General features: G+C 42.6%; 1 protein-coding gene across 1 annotated transcript; it reads right to left on the bottom strand.

Annotated features, from left to right (window-relative positions):
* Nucleotides 1-3,330: 3,330 nt before the first annotated feature.
* GPRC5A (G protein-coupled receptor, class C, group 5, member A) lies at nt 3,331-15,748 on the bottom strand. The gene is made up of 4 exons (XM_015424322.1): nt 15,596-15,748; nt 9,495-10,456; nt 6,829-6,881; nt 3,331-5,738 (listed from the first exon to the last, which is right to left on the bottom strand). Exons 2-4 carry the CDS (start codon nt 10,408-10,410, stop codon nt 5,646-5,648), a joined length of 1,062 nt encoding a protein of 353 aa, XP_015279808.1. The 5' UTR covers nt 10,411-10,456; nt 15,596-15,748; the 3' UTR covers nt 3,331-5,645.
* Nucleotides 15,749-15,999: the final 251 nt, after the last annotated feature.

Genomic DNA, 15,999 nt, shown 5'->3' with positions numbered 1-15,999 from the left:
CAAATGTAATATTGAATTGACCACTAGAGGGAGCAAAACATGTGTGGGGGAAAACCCTGAAGCAACAGGCATTTACAAGCAAGGAAAATGAGAATATGGAAAAGCCCACAATCTGTTGGGAGATATATTCAGATGGGTAGCCGTGTTGGTCTGAAGCAGTAGAACAAAGTTTGAGTCCAGTGGCAACTTTAATACCAACAAAGTTTTATTCAAGGTATGAGTTTCGTGTGCATGCACGAAACTCATAGGGGATTTTTTTTAATTTGCATTTTCTAAAAACTACAATGAAATTTAGGGAAGGGACTACAAACTATAGGAGAAAGTATAGAAAACCCACTAAAAACCCAAGAGAAGGTGATCATACATTATGCTTATAAGTCTGCTTCTTGCTTAAAGGTAAAGGTAATGGTTCCCTAGTCCGACTCTAGGGTTGCGGTGCTCATCTCCGTTTCAAAGCTGAAGAGCCAGCGCTGTCCGAAGACATTTCCGTGGTCATGTGGCCGACATGACTAAACACCAAGGCGCACGGAATGCTGATACCTTCCCACCGAAGTGGTCCCTATTTATCTACTTGCAATTTCTTGCTTTCGAACTGCTAGGTTGGCAGGAGCTGGAACTAGAGACGGGCGCTCACTCCGTCATGCAGCAACTCAGGTCTCGAACTGCTGAACTACTGACCTTCCACAGCCTGCAGTTCAGCGTCTTAACCACTTGAGTCACCGCAGCTCCTTGCTTCTTGCTTACAATTCGCTTAAAGTTCATTGGATGTGATCAACCATGTTCTTCATACAAAAGCTACAATCAATTACACCTACATATCTATCTGAATAAAGAGAAATTCAAGAAATGGTTATTAATCATTATATAGAATTCCAGAAACATTAACAACTTAATATCTGTCCTTTTCCTTTCTCAATTGATAGCTTGTTTTGGGGGCTGCTGCCCCCAATTCCGAATCTGAGTTCTCGTCAGAAGATTCCACTGCTCCATCTTCATCACTCTCTTTGGTGCTGTCATCTTTCTTTTTATCTTCTTCACCTACTGGTCAGTTTTGTTGCTGCAAAAAAATCCAAAGCCTTTTCAACAGAGTCAATTTTTTCTTTCTTGTCCTTAAATTTGATAATTATGCCTTCCGGGAAATTCCATCTGTAGGGGACTTTGTTTTTCTGTAAAAATAATGCCAAGTCTCTGTATTTCTTTCTTTTCTTTCTTATTTTAAACAGAATATCTTTTAAGATTTTAAATTCTTTGTCCTTAACTTTCAAAGTCATTCCACTTGTAGCTTTCAGGATTTGGTGCCTCACTTGTCTTCTGGAGACTCTTACCATCACTTCCCCCGGCAGATCATTTTTTCTTGTAAATTCAGAATACAACCTATAGATCGTATCTATTTCATTTTGAAGTATATCCGCTTTTATGTCTGCCACCAGGGCAATAGCTTGGCACATCAGCTGCTTTAAGTCTTCTCCTTTCTCCTAAGGAACTCCTTGAAATCTCAGGACATATCTTGCTCTTTCCATTTGTAGCTGTAATAATTGAGACTTGTCAGTTAGTCTCTTTTTCTTCATCACCTGCAGTTGTTTTTTAAGCTGCTTTGTGTTGGCATCCACTTCTTTCATCTGTTGCTCCGTTCTATCCATTTTTTTTACAGTCTCATTAAGTTGGGCTTGTTGCATATCCAGCTTTTGATGTATTGCTGTAACCTGTTCCAGCAGAGGGTGCAGCGCTTCTGTCAGCATCCTTTGAAAGTCTGCAGTTATGTCCTGTCTAGGGACAGAACTCACTGGGCTAGCACTTCCAGCAAGGGGCTCCAGTTTCGATTGTTTGTCTTTCTCCTCTTTCTTCGGCACCATGTTTGGGGTTGTTAACTTTTCAAAGAAAGTTATCAAAGTCTCTGGAATCCCAGTAAAAATCTGGTAAGTTCTTAAGTGTCTCTTTATTTCAGTCCACCTTGTTTTATAGCTCGCCCCCCTTTCTTCTGTTACACAAAGTTTGTTTGTTTTCTTTTCCAGGAAGGATTCCCCCCCCCCCGCTTCCCAAGGGGAGGCTTTCGGCTATTTGGGGGGTGTTTTCGCTTAGACTTCAACTCACATTTCAATTATAAGATTGCTTTTAACCTTAGTTCGCTCAATCACCAAACGCTTGATCCGGTGTGCCATTCGTGGACGCTCTGTGGTGGGACCTTCGGGGCAAGGGGAAAGCCCCCCTTCGCCAGCAGGGTCACCGGGGGTGGTGCGGAGAACACGGCTGCCATTACAGACGCCAAGACCGGAAACCTCCAGTTGTAGTCTGGACTCAAACTTTGTTGGGAGATATGCTGGACATAAAACAATGTAACATTGAATTGACCATTGGATGGAGCAAAACTTGAGCAGAACAATTTTTTTTAAAAAACCAAAGCAACAGGAATTCACAACTGAGGAAAAAGAGAATGTGGGAAAGCCCTGTGTCTTTTCCCTTCCTTCTGATTCCAGGCCAGTGCATTTTTACTTATTATAATATCAGAATTTCTAAGCCAGTGGTGTCCAACAGGTAGCTTGTAGGGTACCAGTAGCTCACTGGCTGCTGTAGGGTAGCTCATACATCCCCTGGAGAGCCAGTTTGGTGTAGTGGTTAAGTGCGCGGACTGTAATCTGGGAGAACCGGGTTTGATTCCCCACTCCTCCACTTGTACCTGCTGATGTGACCTTGTGTCAGTCACAAGCTCTGGCACAGCTGTTCCTGAAAGAGCAGTTTGTGTCAGAGTTCTCTCAGCCCCACCCACCTCACAGGGTGTCTGTTGTGGGAAGGGAAAGAAGTTTGTAAGCTGCTCTGAGACTCCAAGTGAAGGGTGGGGTATAAATCCAATCTCTTCTTCTTCTTCTAAAAGACTTAGGAAAAGATTTTTTTAAAAAAAATCTGCTTTATTTCTTCATTTCTGGGGCTCTTCCTAGTCCTTGTTCTGTTTCCAGGAGAGAACAAACCTCAGTAATATGCCAGGATGGTGGAGGGAGTTACATGGGATATTTTCATTTCTCAGAACCATAAAAATAAATGGTTGGAGACCCCTGCTTTAAAACACACACACACTATTTTTATTTTTATTTTGCAATGTTGTGTACTATAGTCAGATGGAATTTTGGAAAACTGAAGTTTGGTTTGAGTTGACTTTCCCTTAAATATTTTAAAGCAATGAACTGTGGTGTGTACATATGCAGCAGAGTACATCTCATTGATATATTTCATTTTTTAAAAATCTTCAAATGAATACATCACTGACACTCATTTCATATATAATTATTTATTAAATGCTGCCCATGTGCTCAATGTATTATGAGAAAGAAACAAATAAATATTATTATACAGTTACAAGCACATAAGCAAAACCTGAAACCCCTTTCCCACAGGTGTAAAATTGACATAATATAGTCAAAGTTCAGAACTTGTGTTTTTGAGTGATTTCACTGAGAGAAATATAAACATCTGTGTAAGTCTCCCATTACAGTCAATGGGATGTAAAGATACTTAACATTGGCTGGAAAATGCCTTCTTTTTCTTGAGCTAGTTGTTAAAAAGGTCTACCTTTTTCTAAAATCTGAATGAATATTCTGAAGGAAAAAGTTGGATAAGGCTAATATAAATACAGTGTTTATTACCTAAACTTCTTCCCCATCTGCTTTCTGTAATGAAAAACTGGCCGCTAAAGAACATCTGAAAGAGAACATCTGAAAGCACAATGGGCCTAAAGGGGTAACTCTGTTTAGGATGGCACTGTAAGTCTCCACAGTTCAGCCACCGCCCCTAGTCAATCTCACTCTCTTATTTCCCTCTCCCTAGAGAATGAAGCCTATCTTATTTATTACAACTGTCTGAAGCCTGGCTTATTACATATTGATGACCACAACAAGGGCCATCTCCTCACTATAACTGCTGGTGTGGAGTCACAGGCATTCCCTACTTTCTTCTTCCTGTGATGGAGGAGAAGCAAAGGAATCAATAGTAGAGCAGTCTGTGCAAAAAATGAGGTACAGAAATTAGTGTTATTGGTGGGGAGAGGTTTTTCAGGAGGAGATCTATGGAAGTACTTTCTGGACCAAGTTATTTATTTCAGAGAATATAGACGTATCTTCTGTGTAGTTGGAGGAAGATGGAGGTACATTATGCCCATTCATTCCCTCCATAAATATCCTGTCCTTCACAACTGGTGTTAATTGTGAGACCAAGGAAGGCCCATGCCACTTTTATAGCCAAAGTCATACCTTAAGCCCTGAAAAAGATATTGCCAGATGGTGTGTCAGGAAAGATAGGCTTCCCCAATAATTTTAACCAGTAAAACTAAAAATGGAGCTTCTGTCTATATACTATTAGTGACATGTGGACCCCATCTGTGGACACCTAAGAAAATTGAAGCCACATGGATGCTAAACAGGTTTTTCAGCAAACTTGGGTGACTTCCCAAGTTTGCAGAAAAATCTGAAATGTTTTTTTTAAAAAAACATAGTTTAAATCCCCCAAAAAGTAAAATAATGTTCTCTGCACAAGAATAGAAAACACTGTTTCCTTTCTACCTGAGTATGGTGGAGGCCGGGAGCTGTAGCAGGGGCCTCACCAGGCCAAGCGGTGGCTTCCAGAGACCCCAGTGTCCAGCAGTGGCAAAGCAGCCTGGGGGCTGCGCCATGCCAGATGTCAGCTGCCAGAAAGTCCAGAGGCTACACTAGGCCAGGTGGCAGCTTCCAGAAAGCTGGGGGGGGCACACCAGGCCCAGCCATAGCTGCCAGAGAGTACAGGAGCTGCGGATTATTGAAGCAGCCAGGGACCCCACCAGGCACAGTACTGGCAGCCAGAAAGCCCCAAGGTTGTGCTGAATCTGGCAGTGGCTGTCAGAGAGCCCAGGAGCTGCAGCAGTGAAGCAGGCCCGGGGCCCCCACCAGGCCCGGTGGCAGCTGCAGGAGAGCCTGGGGGCTGTGCCAGGTGTTCATTTTAAATTTAGTTTAAAAACTTGTTTCCCTATCTTCCATGTCTTTCTTGCTCTATAGATAATGTGGAGAGTTACAGTTTTAAAATATTGTGATTCCTGTAAAAAATAAAGTAAAATCCAGTGCTTTATTTAATTCTTCAAGAGTTGCCAGGAGAGGTTGTAGCATTTTATGAAGACAATGTTATATGGACCTAGCATAATCACTAATACTGTTGATGTGATTAAGAACAGTCATGGAAGAACCTGCCAGAAGAAAATTATCATTGACTATTCCTGCTAATTTCAGCGTTTCAGATGAAGTGAGAAAATGAGTAGGTATGGTCTTGGCCAAGAGTAGTCAGCTCTTTACTCCCACACCCTTCAACCATTCATGAATAGGAAGGGGTGTATTCTTCATGCTCTCATATTGCAAGGTAAAATGAGCTTGGACAAAACGCTGAGGTAAAGATGCCTCAGCGGAACTCATAAAAGTCATAGAGATTCTTAAAATGAAGGAAATCAATGAATGAAAAAGTATAAAGTGCCACATGTGCAGAAACAAATACAAAAAAGAAAGCAAATCTTCCTTCATCCACAGTAGCATTGAGTTCCATCCCTGTTTAATATAACTGAAGCACTGAATTATTTGTGAGGATTTCCAGCCCTCAGTCAACTCCGCATTGCTTCTCCTGGTACTCCTAAGCAGCTGTTACTTGACCCCTTTCCCGCCAGCATACTCCTGGTATGGACTAGACCGTGTTTTAGGTCGTGGGATGGAGAAATCCTGTTGAGACTGAAGATTCTGAAAAAGGAAGAAGTTGTAATGACAAGATTTTAACATGAAACATATTCTGCAAGAGACAATGTGGTACTTCACTGATACAATCTTTTAAGCAAATAAGATTGCTATTTCTGAGTTAATGGGGCTCTGTGTCATCTATGGCCTCCTGCAAGTGCAATAAGTATAGGTTAACAGTGGGCCATGTATTTTGTAGTGAAAGAAAACCCAATGCCTGGTTGATTTAGAACCGAACTGAGACTAGTAAATAAGTGTAGGAAGGAATCCTCAGGGAATCCTTATTAAACAGGAAGTATCTTGAAAATAACATTATGAAACTAAAAGCAAATTATAAAATATTCTATGATCTCAGCTCTGATAGAATCCTCAAAACTGTGCATCTGAATTTACCTATAAAAATGAACCCCTATTATGCACACCTCATTTATGAAAAACAACTTGTTAGCTGAGTTCTCCAAGTCCCATATAGTCCTGAGACATAGAAACTCATGTAAAGTGAATAACACGTTGCTTTTCTCTAAATGACTAATTTTTCCAGTTTCTTTTTAAAATATCCCCCAGGCCAATTGTAGGGTTGCCAACCCCCAGGTGGGGCTTGGAGATCTCCTGGAATTAAACTGATCTCAAAGCAACAGAGATCAGTTCTCTTTGAGAAAATGAATTGTATGTTATTGTTATACTGAATGTATTGAATATATATACCTGATTAGGATGTTATAATAATACACAATGCACTTTATAGAATGATAGTTATAAACAGAACATATTAATTTACAAAAGTTTCTTCCAGTGTATATTTATTCATTACTTGACTTTCCTAACACTGCAGCTCTGGTTGCTACAACCCCCAGGTGGGGCCTGGAGATCTCCCGGAAGCAACAGAGATCAGTTCCCCTTGAGAAAATGATGGTTTTGGAGGGTGGGCGCCATGGCATTATGTACCAGTGAGGTCCCTCCCGTTCACCAACCCTGCCCTCCCCAGGCTCCACCCCCTAAACCTCCAGGTATTTCCCAACCCAGAGTTGGCAACTGTCTTAATGAGGCTAAATTGTAATGATTCAATCCAGAACTGAAGATGAGTTAGTTTATTTACCTCCAGCTGAAAATGAGTTGAATAAGGAATGTATGTACGATCACCAGTTTCTTCTGAAGTTAAAATGAAAGAAAGAAAGGTAGTGAATTGATTATTTCAACAATACCACACAAGAGAAACAGACTTAATTTGATTCCAGACAACCATTTGAAGCATGATGGTTGCTACTTGTAAACTTATTACATGGTTTCATATAAGCACAGTCACAACAGGTTGCTTTCTTACTACCCTATATTTCAGTGCAATAATTGTGGAGGCAAAGTAATGCTTCCCTGACCCATAAGATGCTTTGAGGCTCTGGGACAGGCCAAAAGATCAACTAATTAAAATAACTAATAAACTTACTGGTTCATAGCTAGATATCTGTTTCACCCTCTAAACTTATTATAGGTAAATAAATAATACAAGTAGACTAGACAATACCTTTTATAAGTAATCTATGAGTAGCTGTCCCCTCAGAAGACCCAGTTCATCTCAGACTCCTTTCTTGCCCATAGACAGGGCTGCTGAAGTGAAGGGACGAGAGGGACAAAATTCTGGGGGGTTCCCAGGTTGTCCTGAAACTAATGAGGTGCCTCCATGGGAGAGTAGCACTATTCCTCTTCTAATCAAGCATCTTGCATGTGTTCTTCTGAACATCAGGAGAACCCAGCGTGGCTCTAAGCAGCCCTGCCCACTGCATAAGAATTTATTGGAAACAGTAGGCAGTGGTCAGGCTATTTCCTTTTGCCATGTTCCTTCTCCAAATACAGTATTGTTGATTTTACTACTTTTGACTACTTTTTATTCTTTGTATATTGATATTTGTGTTTTTATATTGAGGGCTTTATGCCCCTCCAGGTGGAAATTTCCTTAGTAATAATAATAATAAAAAAGATTTATAGTCACATCTGCTTGAACATAGACACATCCCCTTGAACAACTGACACGTTATACAGGGGAAGTGTTTGCTCAAGCGAGCAGAAACAGAGGACCCCTACATTCTCAGAGAATTTCTCACACAAAACAGCCATTTTGAGCATTTCTTCAGAGCTTGCATGGACATTTTTCTGGCAACAGATTCCCTGCTATTATTTTTTTGCAGAAAAGACATGACAGCTGTTCAAATGCAGTGGAGGAGGGAGATGAGTTTTCCTATTTGGTAAAAGGCTCATCTTATCCCCCTTCAGTCAAGCAAACAAGCAACCGAAACAAATTGAAGATACTCATCTTGGGAGGGTAGAACAGGGTGCCTGGAACAAGGGAGTTGCCTTGAAAACCAGGGGGAGGGGGAATAATGAGCATGAAGCCAGTAAGGTTCAATAGTAACTTGATAGAAAATTTCCATTGCACTTTGCAAATATTCTTTAGGGGAATTTATTTAGTAGCAAAATGGGGTGATTTTCCATGATATCTAAGTTTGGAGCCAACCCAAAGGCTTTAACCTTTTCCCATGTCCATGGCTGACTGTGGATCAGAAAACCTGAAACCACTGTGAAGGGGGGTTTCCCACTTACTGAACAGATGTATCCTGCAAATTGCCTCCCTTTCCCAAGGGCACCTCCTTTACACTGAAATACCAAAGAAAATGTGGGAAAGTGCCATGTGGAAATGACTCATGCTACTTCAATTTTACCCTTAAAATGGCAGAAAAGAGCGAGAGTCCAGTAGCACCATAAAGACTAACAAAGTTTGTGGCAGGGCATGAGCTTTCATGATTCACTGCTCACTTCTTCAGATACAGCCAGAATGTGAGTCCATCTGTCCTATATATTGGAAAGTGGAGTGATTTCAGATGCCGAATGACATTAGAGGGCAAACAATTTGATTCTTTCATTCTGCAAAAGCTTTTCTTTCACACAAAGCATTTCCCAGCATCACACATATGGAACTTTGAGTCCAGGGGCACCTTTAAGACCAATAAAGTTTTATTCTGGGTATAAGCTTTCATGTGCACGCACAGTCCTTCAGATACATTGAAACAGAAGTCACCAACAATTACAAATAGGTAGAGGGTGGAGAAGGTGTTGCCAGGAAGGGCTAATTAGAGTCAGAATTAATAAGGAAAACTGAGCAATAAGTATAGCTAAGACTGGATGAAGACAATTGGTAAAATCTGTGAATAGCAGCAAATTAGCATACAGCATAATAAAAGAGTTTACAAATGAATAAATTCTTTGACTGATTTCACACAAGGAGCTGCACCACCATCGCGCCTCCCTTTGCCCCGTTTCCATTCGTCAATTTCCCACTCGAAGCTGCGCGGCCACATTTTGACCCGCAGCTTCACCCGATTTTCCCTGTGGTTTCATGATCCTCAAAAAACAGGATCATGAAACCGCGGGGAAAATTGGGCGAAGCCGTGGGTCAAAATGTGGCCGCGTGGCTTCGAGTGGGAAATTGACGAATGGAAACGGGGCAAAGGGAGGCATGACGGCGGCGCAGCTCCTTGTGCGAAATCAGCCTTTTATTATGCTGTCTGCTAATTTTCCTTACAACACCATCTACCTCTATGTAATGGTTTGCAACTTCCATTTCAATGTATCTGAAGAAGTATGCATGCACACGAAAGCTTATACCCAGAATAAAAATTTGTTGGTCTTCAAGGTGCCCCTGGACTCAAACTTTGATCTGCAGCTTCAGACTGAAACACCTGAACATATGGAACTTCCTAAGGTTTAGCATACCTTGTGTGTTGTCCTCCTGAGCATAGGCTTGGTTCTCTACTCCATAGTTTCTCTTCAGGTGTTTAGGCTGGCAGAAACTATTTTCTGGAGGGTAGTCTCCAGGCGTTTGTGGAGCAGTAAGGATGCAAAATTCAGGCAGTGCATACGTAATCAGGAAGACCCATCCATTAGCTACCAGGGCAACGCTCATAACAGGATCATCCCAGCTGGCATTTCGGTTTGGTCTCATCAGCAGGGCTATCCATGCCACCCAGATGCCAATGGAGAACAAGATAGTGATGAATATGTGTGCTCCATGCCTCTTCCACCTTCTGTATGGCCCACAGAATACAAACATGCAGGCTACAAAGAGAATGGCCATGAGGAACAGCACATAGATGAGAAGCAAAACAAAGTCATTACGGCTTTGAGAGTCCATTTCATTTCTCTGTTTCTTTAATGCTTCTATATTGATGGCTACATACTGCACGGCTATAATAATTTGTACAATGGTGAGGCTGAGGGCGATAACCAGTGACATCGGTGCTGAACTTGGGGTTCTTCCTCTCACCAGCTTGATAAGGTTGAAGGCATGAACAAGGAGACAGGAGAAGCAGAGGGCAAAGAGGACCCCAAAAAGGAAGAAACGAGTGGGGGCAGTTCTCTCATTGAGCTTGATGATGAAGGCAAAGGTGAGGCCAAAGATTCCTAGAGTGCCCAGGAGGAAGAAGAACTGAACTGGGATCAAGCTTCTCTTAAAGTTGTCTTGGACTTTACATATAAGGCCAAAAAGCACCAGTATGAGGATGATGGTGGTGAGAACACCAGCTGTGGTCAGGCTTTCTAGAACAATGCCCCAGTCCTTGACAGTGTCACAGAGGAGGTAATAGTCACTGCTGATGTTTCCACAGCCTCTGGGAGGGGCTACGGTGGTCATAGTGCCTCCGGGCAAGCCCTAGAACAAATTATTCGTCTTAAAAGATCTGCAGAAGGGGAGACAAACACAGTGATAAGTCGAAACGGTAAGTCAAATGCACATCTACAAAATAAAGTGAGGAAAGCTGTAATGATTCAGGCCTTTAAATGAAGGGCCAAATGGGCCACATACTTGCACAGTTCATTTGGATAAAAACCATTATTAGATAACTGAGTCATATGAACATATGAATGTGCCTTAAACTGAGCCAAAACATTGGCTCACTTAGCCTAAAATTACCTCCTCTGATGGGTAAAAGTCCTCCCAGGCAGAGATGACTGACCCAGGTCCCAGTCACACACAGAATTAGCCACGCGATAGGGATGAAGGCCAGGCAGATTTTAAGGGTGCGATCACATAAAAACATCTGGCAAGTGTCCCGCACCTGTCGGCAACCCGTATCACCCGTCGGCAACCTGTATCACTCCGAAGATGTGGAGTAAAAAAATATCGGGGAAAGTGCACTATTTTCCAGAAAACACGCGACGTGGGCGGACATCTGATTGCAGAAGCGCTGGTATCCTGTCGCATCCGGCGCCCGTCTGCATCCCACCGGATGGGGTTTTTTATGCCTCCATAGTATGCGCGCAAACGCGGAACTGCCACAAGTGCATTACTGCTGAACGTTACTACTGAACCGCCTCGCCCTTCTTTGCCACGCTTCGCCATCAATGTGTGATCGGCGGCTGACGGCCTGAGCCTTGGGGGAACATCTGATCGCGATACCGTGCTTCATTTTGCTCCGGAGCAAAAAGCCTCGCTTCCCCCCCCAGGTTATTTTGCTCGTGTGACCGGGGCCCCAGTTATTCAGTTTCTTTAGAACAGATTAAACACACATCTGGTAGAGACCAGTGTTACCTCTAAGCTGAGTTAGTGTGAGCTAGCTCACAGTTTTTTAACCTCCAGCTCAAACATTTTTTTCTTAGCTCAGGAAGGATGGCTCCAGAGCAAACTAATTTATGGAGTAGCCAAATCGCTCACTCACCACTTTAATGCCAGTAGCTCACAAAGTAGAATTTTTGCTCACAAGACTACACAGCTGAGAGGGAGCATCGGTATGGACATACCCTTACTATGGTGAATTAACTTGATCATTTCAGCAAAAAATACAGGTGCAAATGAGTGAACTGAATTCGCAATGAAATTGTTATCTAATACATTTTTATCCCATCCTTCTTCAAAGTATCTCAGGGATGTATGCATAGTTCCCTAACCTCCCATGTTCTCTTTGTAACAACCCTATGAGGCAGGTTATTCTTAGAGACCATGACTGGCCCAAGGCTACTTAATGAGCTTCATGGCAGAGTGGGAATTTGAACCCAAGTTTTTTCTCTTTAAAATGCTAATACCAAACAGGGAGCCCAGTTACATATAGGGTGATCAAGCTGAAGTTGAAGGGTTAAAGAACTTCTCCCTTCCAATTATGGCCCCAAAGCAGACTGAGGTGAGAAGGAACTTGTAACTTGACCATGATCTTTCTCCTGTCTATTTGAGAACTTAGTCTGACACTGCAACCTAGAGTTTGGATCAAAAAATCTACACAACGGGGCCAGGGTATTGATAGAAAAATGCTTCTACAAACGGGGGGAGGGGGGAGACTGGGTTTACAGAAAAATCCCAACAGTTAAAACAAAATTAGGGATTTAAAAAAAAATTGAGATGCAATTCCAGCAATTCTTAAGGTAGGTCATTCGTGATATTACTATCCTTCTATGATAGCTTAGGACAATGGTTTACCTAAGGTATCCTAATGAGCTAAAGGCAGAGGTGGATGACAAATTAGGTTTTTCCTATTCATATCTTAGCCACTATGCTACACCAGTGATCCAGAACTGATGCTCATGAGTTTGCTTCATCACAAGCTGAGATCCCAGCCTCTTGCCATGGGGCTGCACGGTGCCCATCCATTTGTTCAGCCTACTTTCCAAAGCATTATGACAGCTTGGTGGATGGCCTCGAGAAAGAAGAGCAAACGAATCTTTTAACTATATTGTTATAAATAAAAATCAAGCAATCAAGTATCGCCTCCCCTACTTGCACAAAAGGGAAAGAGCTGCTGCATCATTCCCAGTTCTGATCAGGGCCACTGGATGAAAAGGAGAAGACATGAAACCTTTCCTCCCACGCAGCTTTACCAACTAAAACACCCAACGCATTGATGCTGTTAACCAGAACTGTAAGGCAAGAAGACGGTCACCTTGATTTAACCCGATTGTTCCTCCTTCCAGAATAAATACAGTTCAGGAGGCTCAGTTTTGATCAGTAGGACTAGGACTGCACAGAGGGAGAAGGGTTAAACCCCTTTTCTTCCTGCACTGAAGACCCAATTTGAACGGGGGGGGGGGTGGTGGTCTGTTTTTTTAAAAAAAATCACAGATCTTCAAGAATTTCATCTAGCCTACTCTTTTATAACTGAAAGTTATTTGAAACTGTGACAAAAAATTGTGAAAGCAATACTGTAAATGTATATGTAACTACATTTGTGCACATTCATCACATGTTATCTCTGAATCTCCTCCCCCACCCTTCCTCTGTAGTCTGCCACTCTGCTCACTGGCCTTTTTTGAACTGTAGGCTTCTTGGGAACACGATAGGGATACCAACCTCCAGGTGGCACCTGGAGATCTCTCTCTATCACAATTTATCTCCAGGAGGCTGATTTAGTTCCTTTGGAGAAAACAGCTGCTTGGGAGTGTGGACTCTATGCCATTATATCCTGCTGATCAAGGCTCCCTCTAAGCTGTGGAGTCCTGTGAGCAAAAATTCTACTTGGTGAGCTCCTGGCATTAAAGTTGTGAGTGAGCTATTTGGCTGCTGCATGAATTAGTTTGCTCTGGAGCCATCCTTGCTGAGCTAAGACAAAAATGTGTGAGCCGGAGGCTAAAAAACTGTCAGCTAGCTCACACTAACTCAGCTTAGAGGGAACACTGCTGCTGATCCCCTCCTCTTCCTAACCCCCCTCCCCAGGCTCCACCCCCAAAATCTCCAGGTATTTCCCAGCCCAGAGCTGGCAACCCTAGGACAGGATCCTGTCTTTTTATTCTTTCCTACGCTGTCAAGGAGTCAACACCAAATAAGTCCTTTTCATTAAGACATTCTACATATCAAAGGTGTAGGGCTGAGGATCTCTCTGCTAATGCCTCCTGCATCCCTTTCCTTCTTAAAAATTAAAGGTCTGTTTTGTCTGAGTTTGGGGGAACAAGAATATTTTATTTAAAATGGTAGCAGATGGCACGTTCACTTAATAAATATTAAACAATTGGGACACATCCACACGGGGGCTCCAGACTGGTGCACTGCTCTCATCCCCAATCTTTTTTGGCTGTGATAACTGCAGTGGTCTACAACTGTCAGCATTGCATAGAACAGAAAGTTTTCCCTCATGACTCTCATGCAGGCATGTCTTCAGGACACTGAAAACAGGGATCGGGTCACAATGCTGCCTAATGTTTCTCCAGTGATCATTTTCCAAACCACAACACACAATTTCAGCATCAGCTCGGAAACACAGTAACTGTCCAGACAGTTGTGAATGGTAGTGAGGTTTGCCACCTCCATAAATATTTAAGAAGAAAAGTGTGAGTTTTTACACACAAAGACTGGAGCACTCCTTTCAGACATTGCATCCACATGTACAGCAACCTTGCATGCCAGTAGCACATCTACCAGGCACATGGTGCATGGGGAGAGCTGGGCCAGTCATGCAGGTGGAGTCTGTAGCATTGCCTGGGAGGGGGGAAGGGTCCCTGATCTGAAATTGAGATCTCATTCTTTGTATAGAAGCTGTTGAGTCATAAATCAAAAAGTCTAATATCATTTTAATTCTTGGGTGAGGTGATCAGTATAATTCTTAACTGCAGGTATTCCCCTTTACACATGTCATCTATGAACATGCAAGACAACTCTGTTGAGAAGACGCACACGTTAGCACACTTAGATATGAGCAAACAGGGAAATTTCAGATTGCCACAGGAAGATCACCCCACTGTTGCCCTCCTCAGGGAACACCCCCCCCCAGAAAATGGCGGCACACAGGTGACATTGTAACATTATGAATGCAATAAGAACAGGTAATCTTGTATGCAAACAAACTCCAGAAGCCATACAGCTTGACACTGTGCCTTCCCTTTCTTCAGTACCTATATATGTAACATAGTTGCAGACCAAGATCAAATTGGAATTGATGGAAGTTGGCCCATTTTTTTCAGAATTAGGTTGCTACCCATGGGCAAGAAGGGAATTTAAACGCTTCTGCTGCTTGTGCTTCTCTGCTCCAGGCAATGGCTTCTTCCTAGCTGAGGCTCCATGCCCTCCCCCCCAAATTATTCTCACCAGAAAGCAACCAGGAAGAAGCAATTGGGGGGAGGAAAGGAGGGGTGGGGGAAAGGACCAGTTCCTGCCTCCCACCCATCCACATTATGCTTTAAAATCTTCCCCTTTCATACCCTTCTTTACAGGGACAGAACAACCAAATTTGGGTCGTTAACATCACTTCTAGCTTTTAAATCTTGTCAGCCACTTTATGTACAGTTTTTTTTTAGAAAACTGGCTACAGAAATATAGACGTGGCTATTGCAGAAATATATACAGTTAACAAATTGAGTGTGAGACTCACAACCAGCAGTCCTAAGAACATGCAACATGTAGATTGTCTTTCTGGATCAGACCAAAGACACCTCTAATCAAGTATCCAGCTAAGGTTTACGTGATGTTATCTATCACCTTTTTATCACTTTTATATCTCTAATTGTACCCAGAGTTCAAGGCACTATAAAAAGGGGGAGTTATATTCTTCAATATAACTTTGTGAAGCTTGTGAGGCAGGGAGGGGCAATTGTATGGATACACCTTATCTTTCCAGTCTAACGCTATACCACATTAGTCTTCTGAAACAACACTCACAAACTTACAGCCTGGGAAAGCCCTGGCCATTTTTTAAGATACCTGTTTTTGTACTCATGCTTTATCTTTCTGACATTACACCCCCCCACACACACAATTATTTTAAAAAGTGAAGGAAGCTGCCACACAGTAGTAAACACAGTGCCCTGTCATTGACACACATCCAAACTCATCCTCCATCTTACCAGAGTTAAAGCGCTTACAGCCCTATTAACAGTAGCTTTAACTGTGTCATTGCATTTACCTTGAGGCCGTTCTGGCTTGAAGCTGAAAGGTGAATTTGCTTCAGTAGCAGAGGCTGAAGCAAACAGAGGAATTCCTACAGCAGCCACTCAACAGGTAACCTCCGTTCCTCTTGCTTTTCCTTCCGCAGACAAGCAACAAAAATGTCCTCATAAACTCTAAGGGCAGCTTTAAAAGCAAGCAAGCGGGGGAAAGGGTGATGAAGGAATTGGGCACGCCTATTCCAGTTCCACTACTCTTGGTGCTGTTATAAAAATAATATCCTGCTGCCAGAAGATGAAGTTAAAAACGTCTGACGTCAACTGGACAGTCACCCCTAAAGTTGGGTGGGGACGGAAACTTTGCCTGTACCAGCCCCAGTACTGAATCCATTACCATTCATCAAGTCAGCCGATAAACTGCCCC

Source organism: Gekko japonicus, unplaced genomic scaffold, assembly GCF_001447785.1.
Source record: "Gekko japonicus isolate JY-2015 unplaced genomic scaffold, Gekko_japonicus_V1.1 scaffold2498, whole genome shotgun sequence".
NCBI classification, from domain to species: Eukaryota; Metazoa; Chordata; class Lepidosauria; order Squamata; family Gekkonidae; genus Gekko; species Gekko japonicus.
The sequence above is the reverse complement of the archived record's forward strand: the minus strand, read 5'-3'. Positions and strand labels throughout refer to the sequence as shown.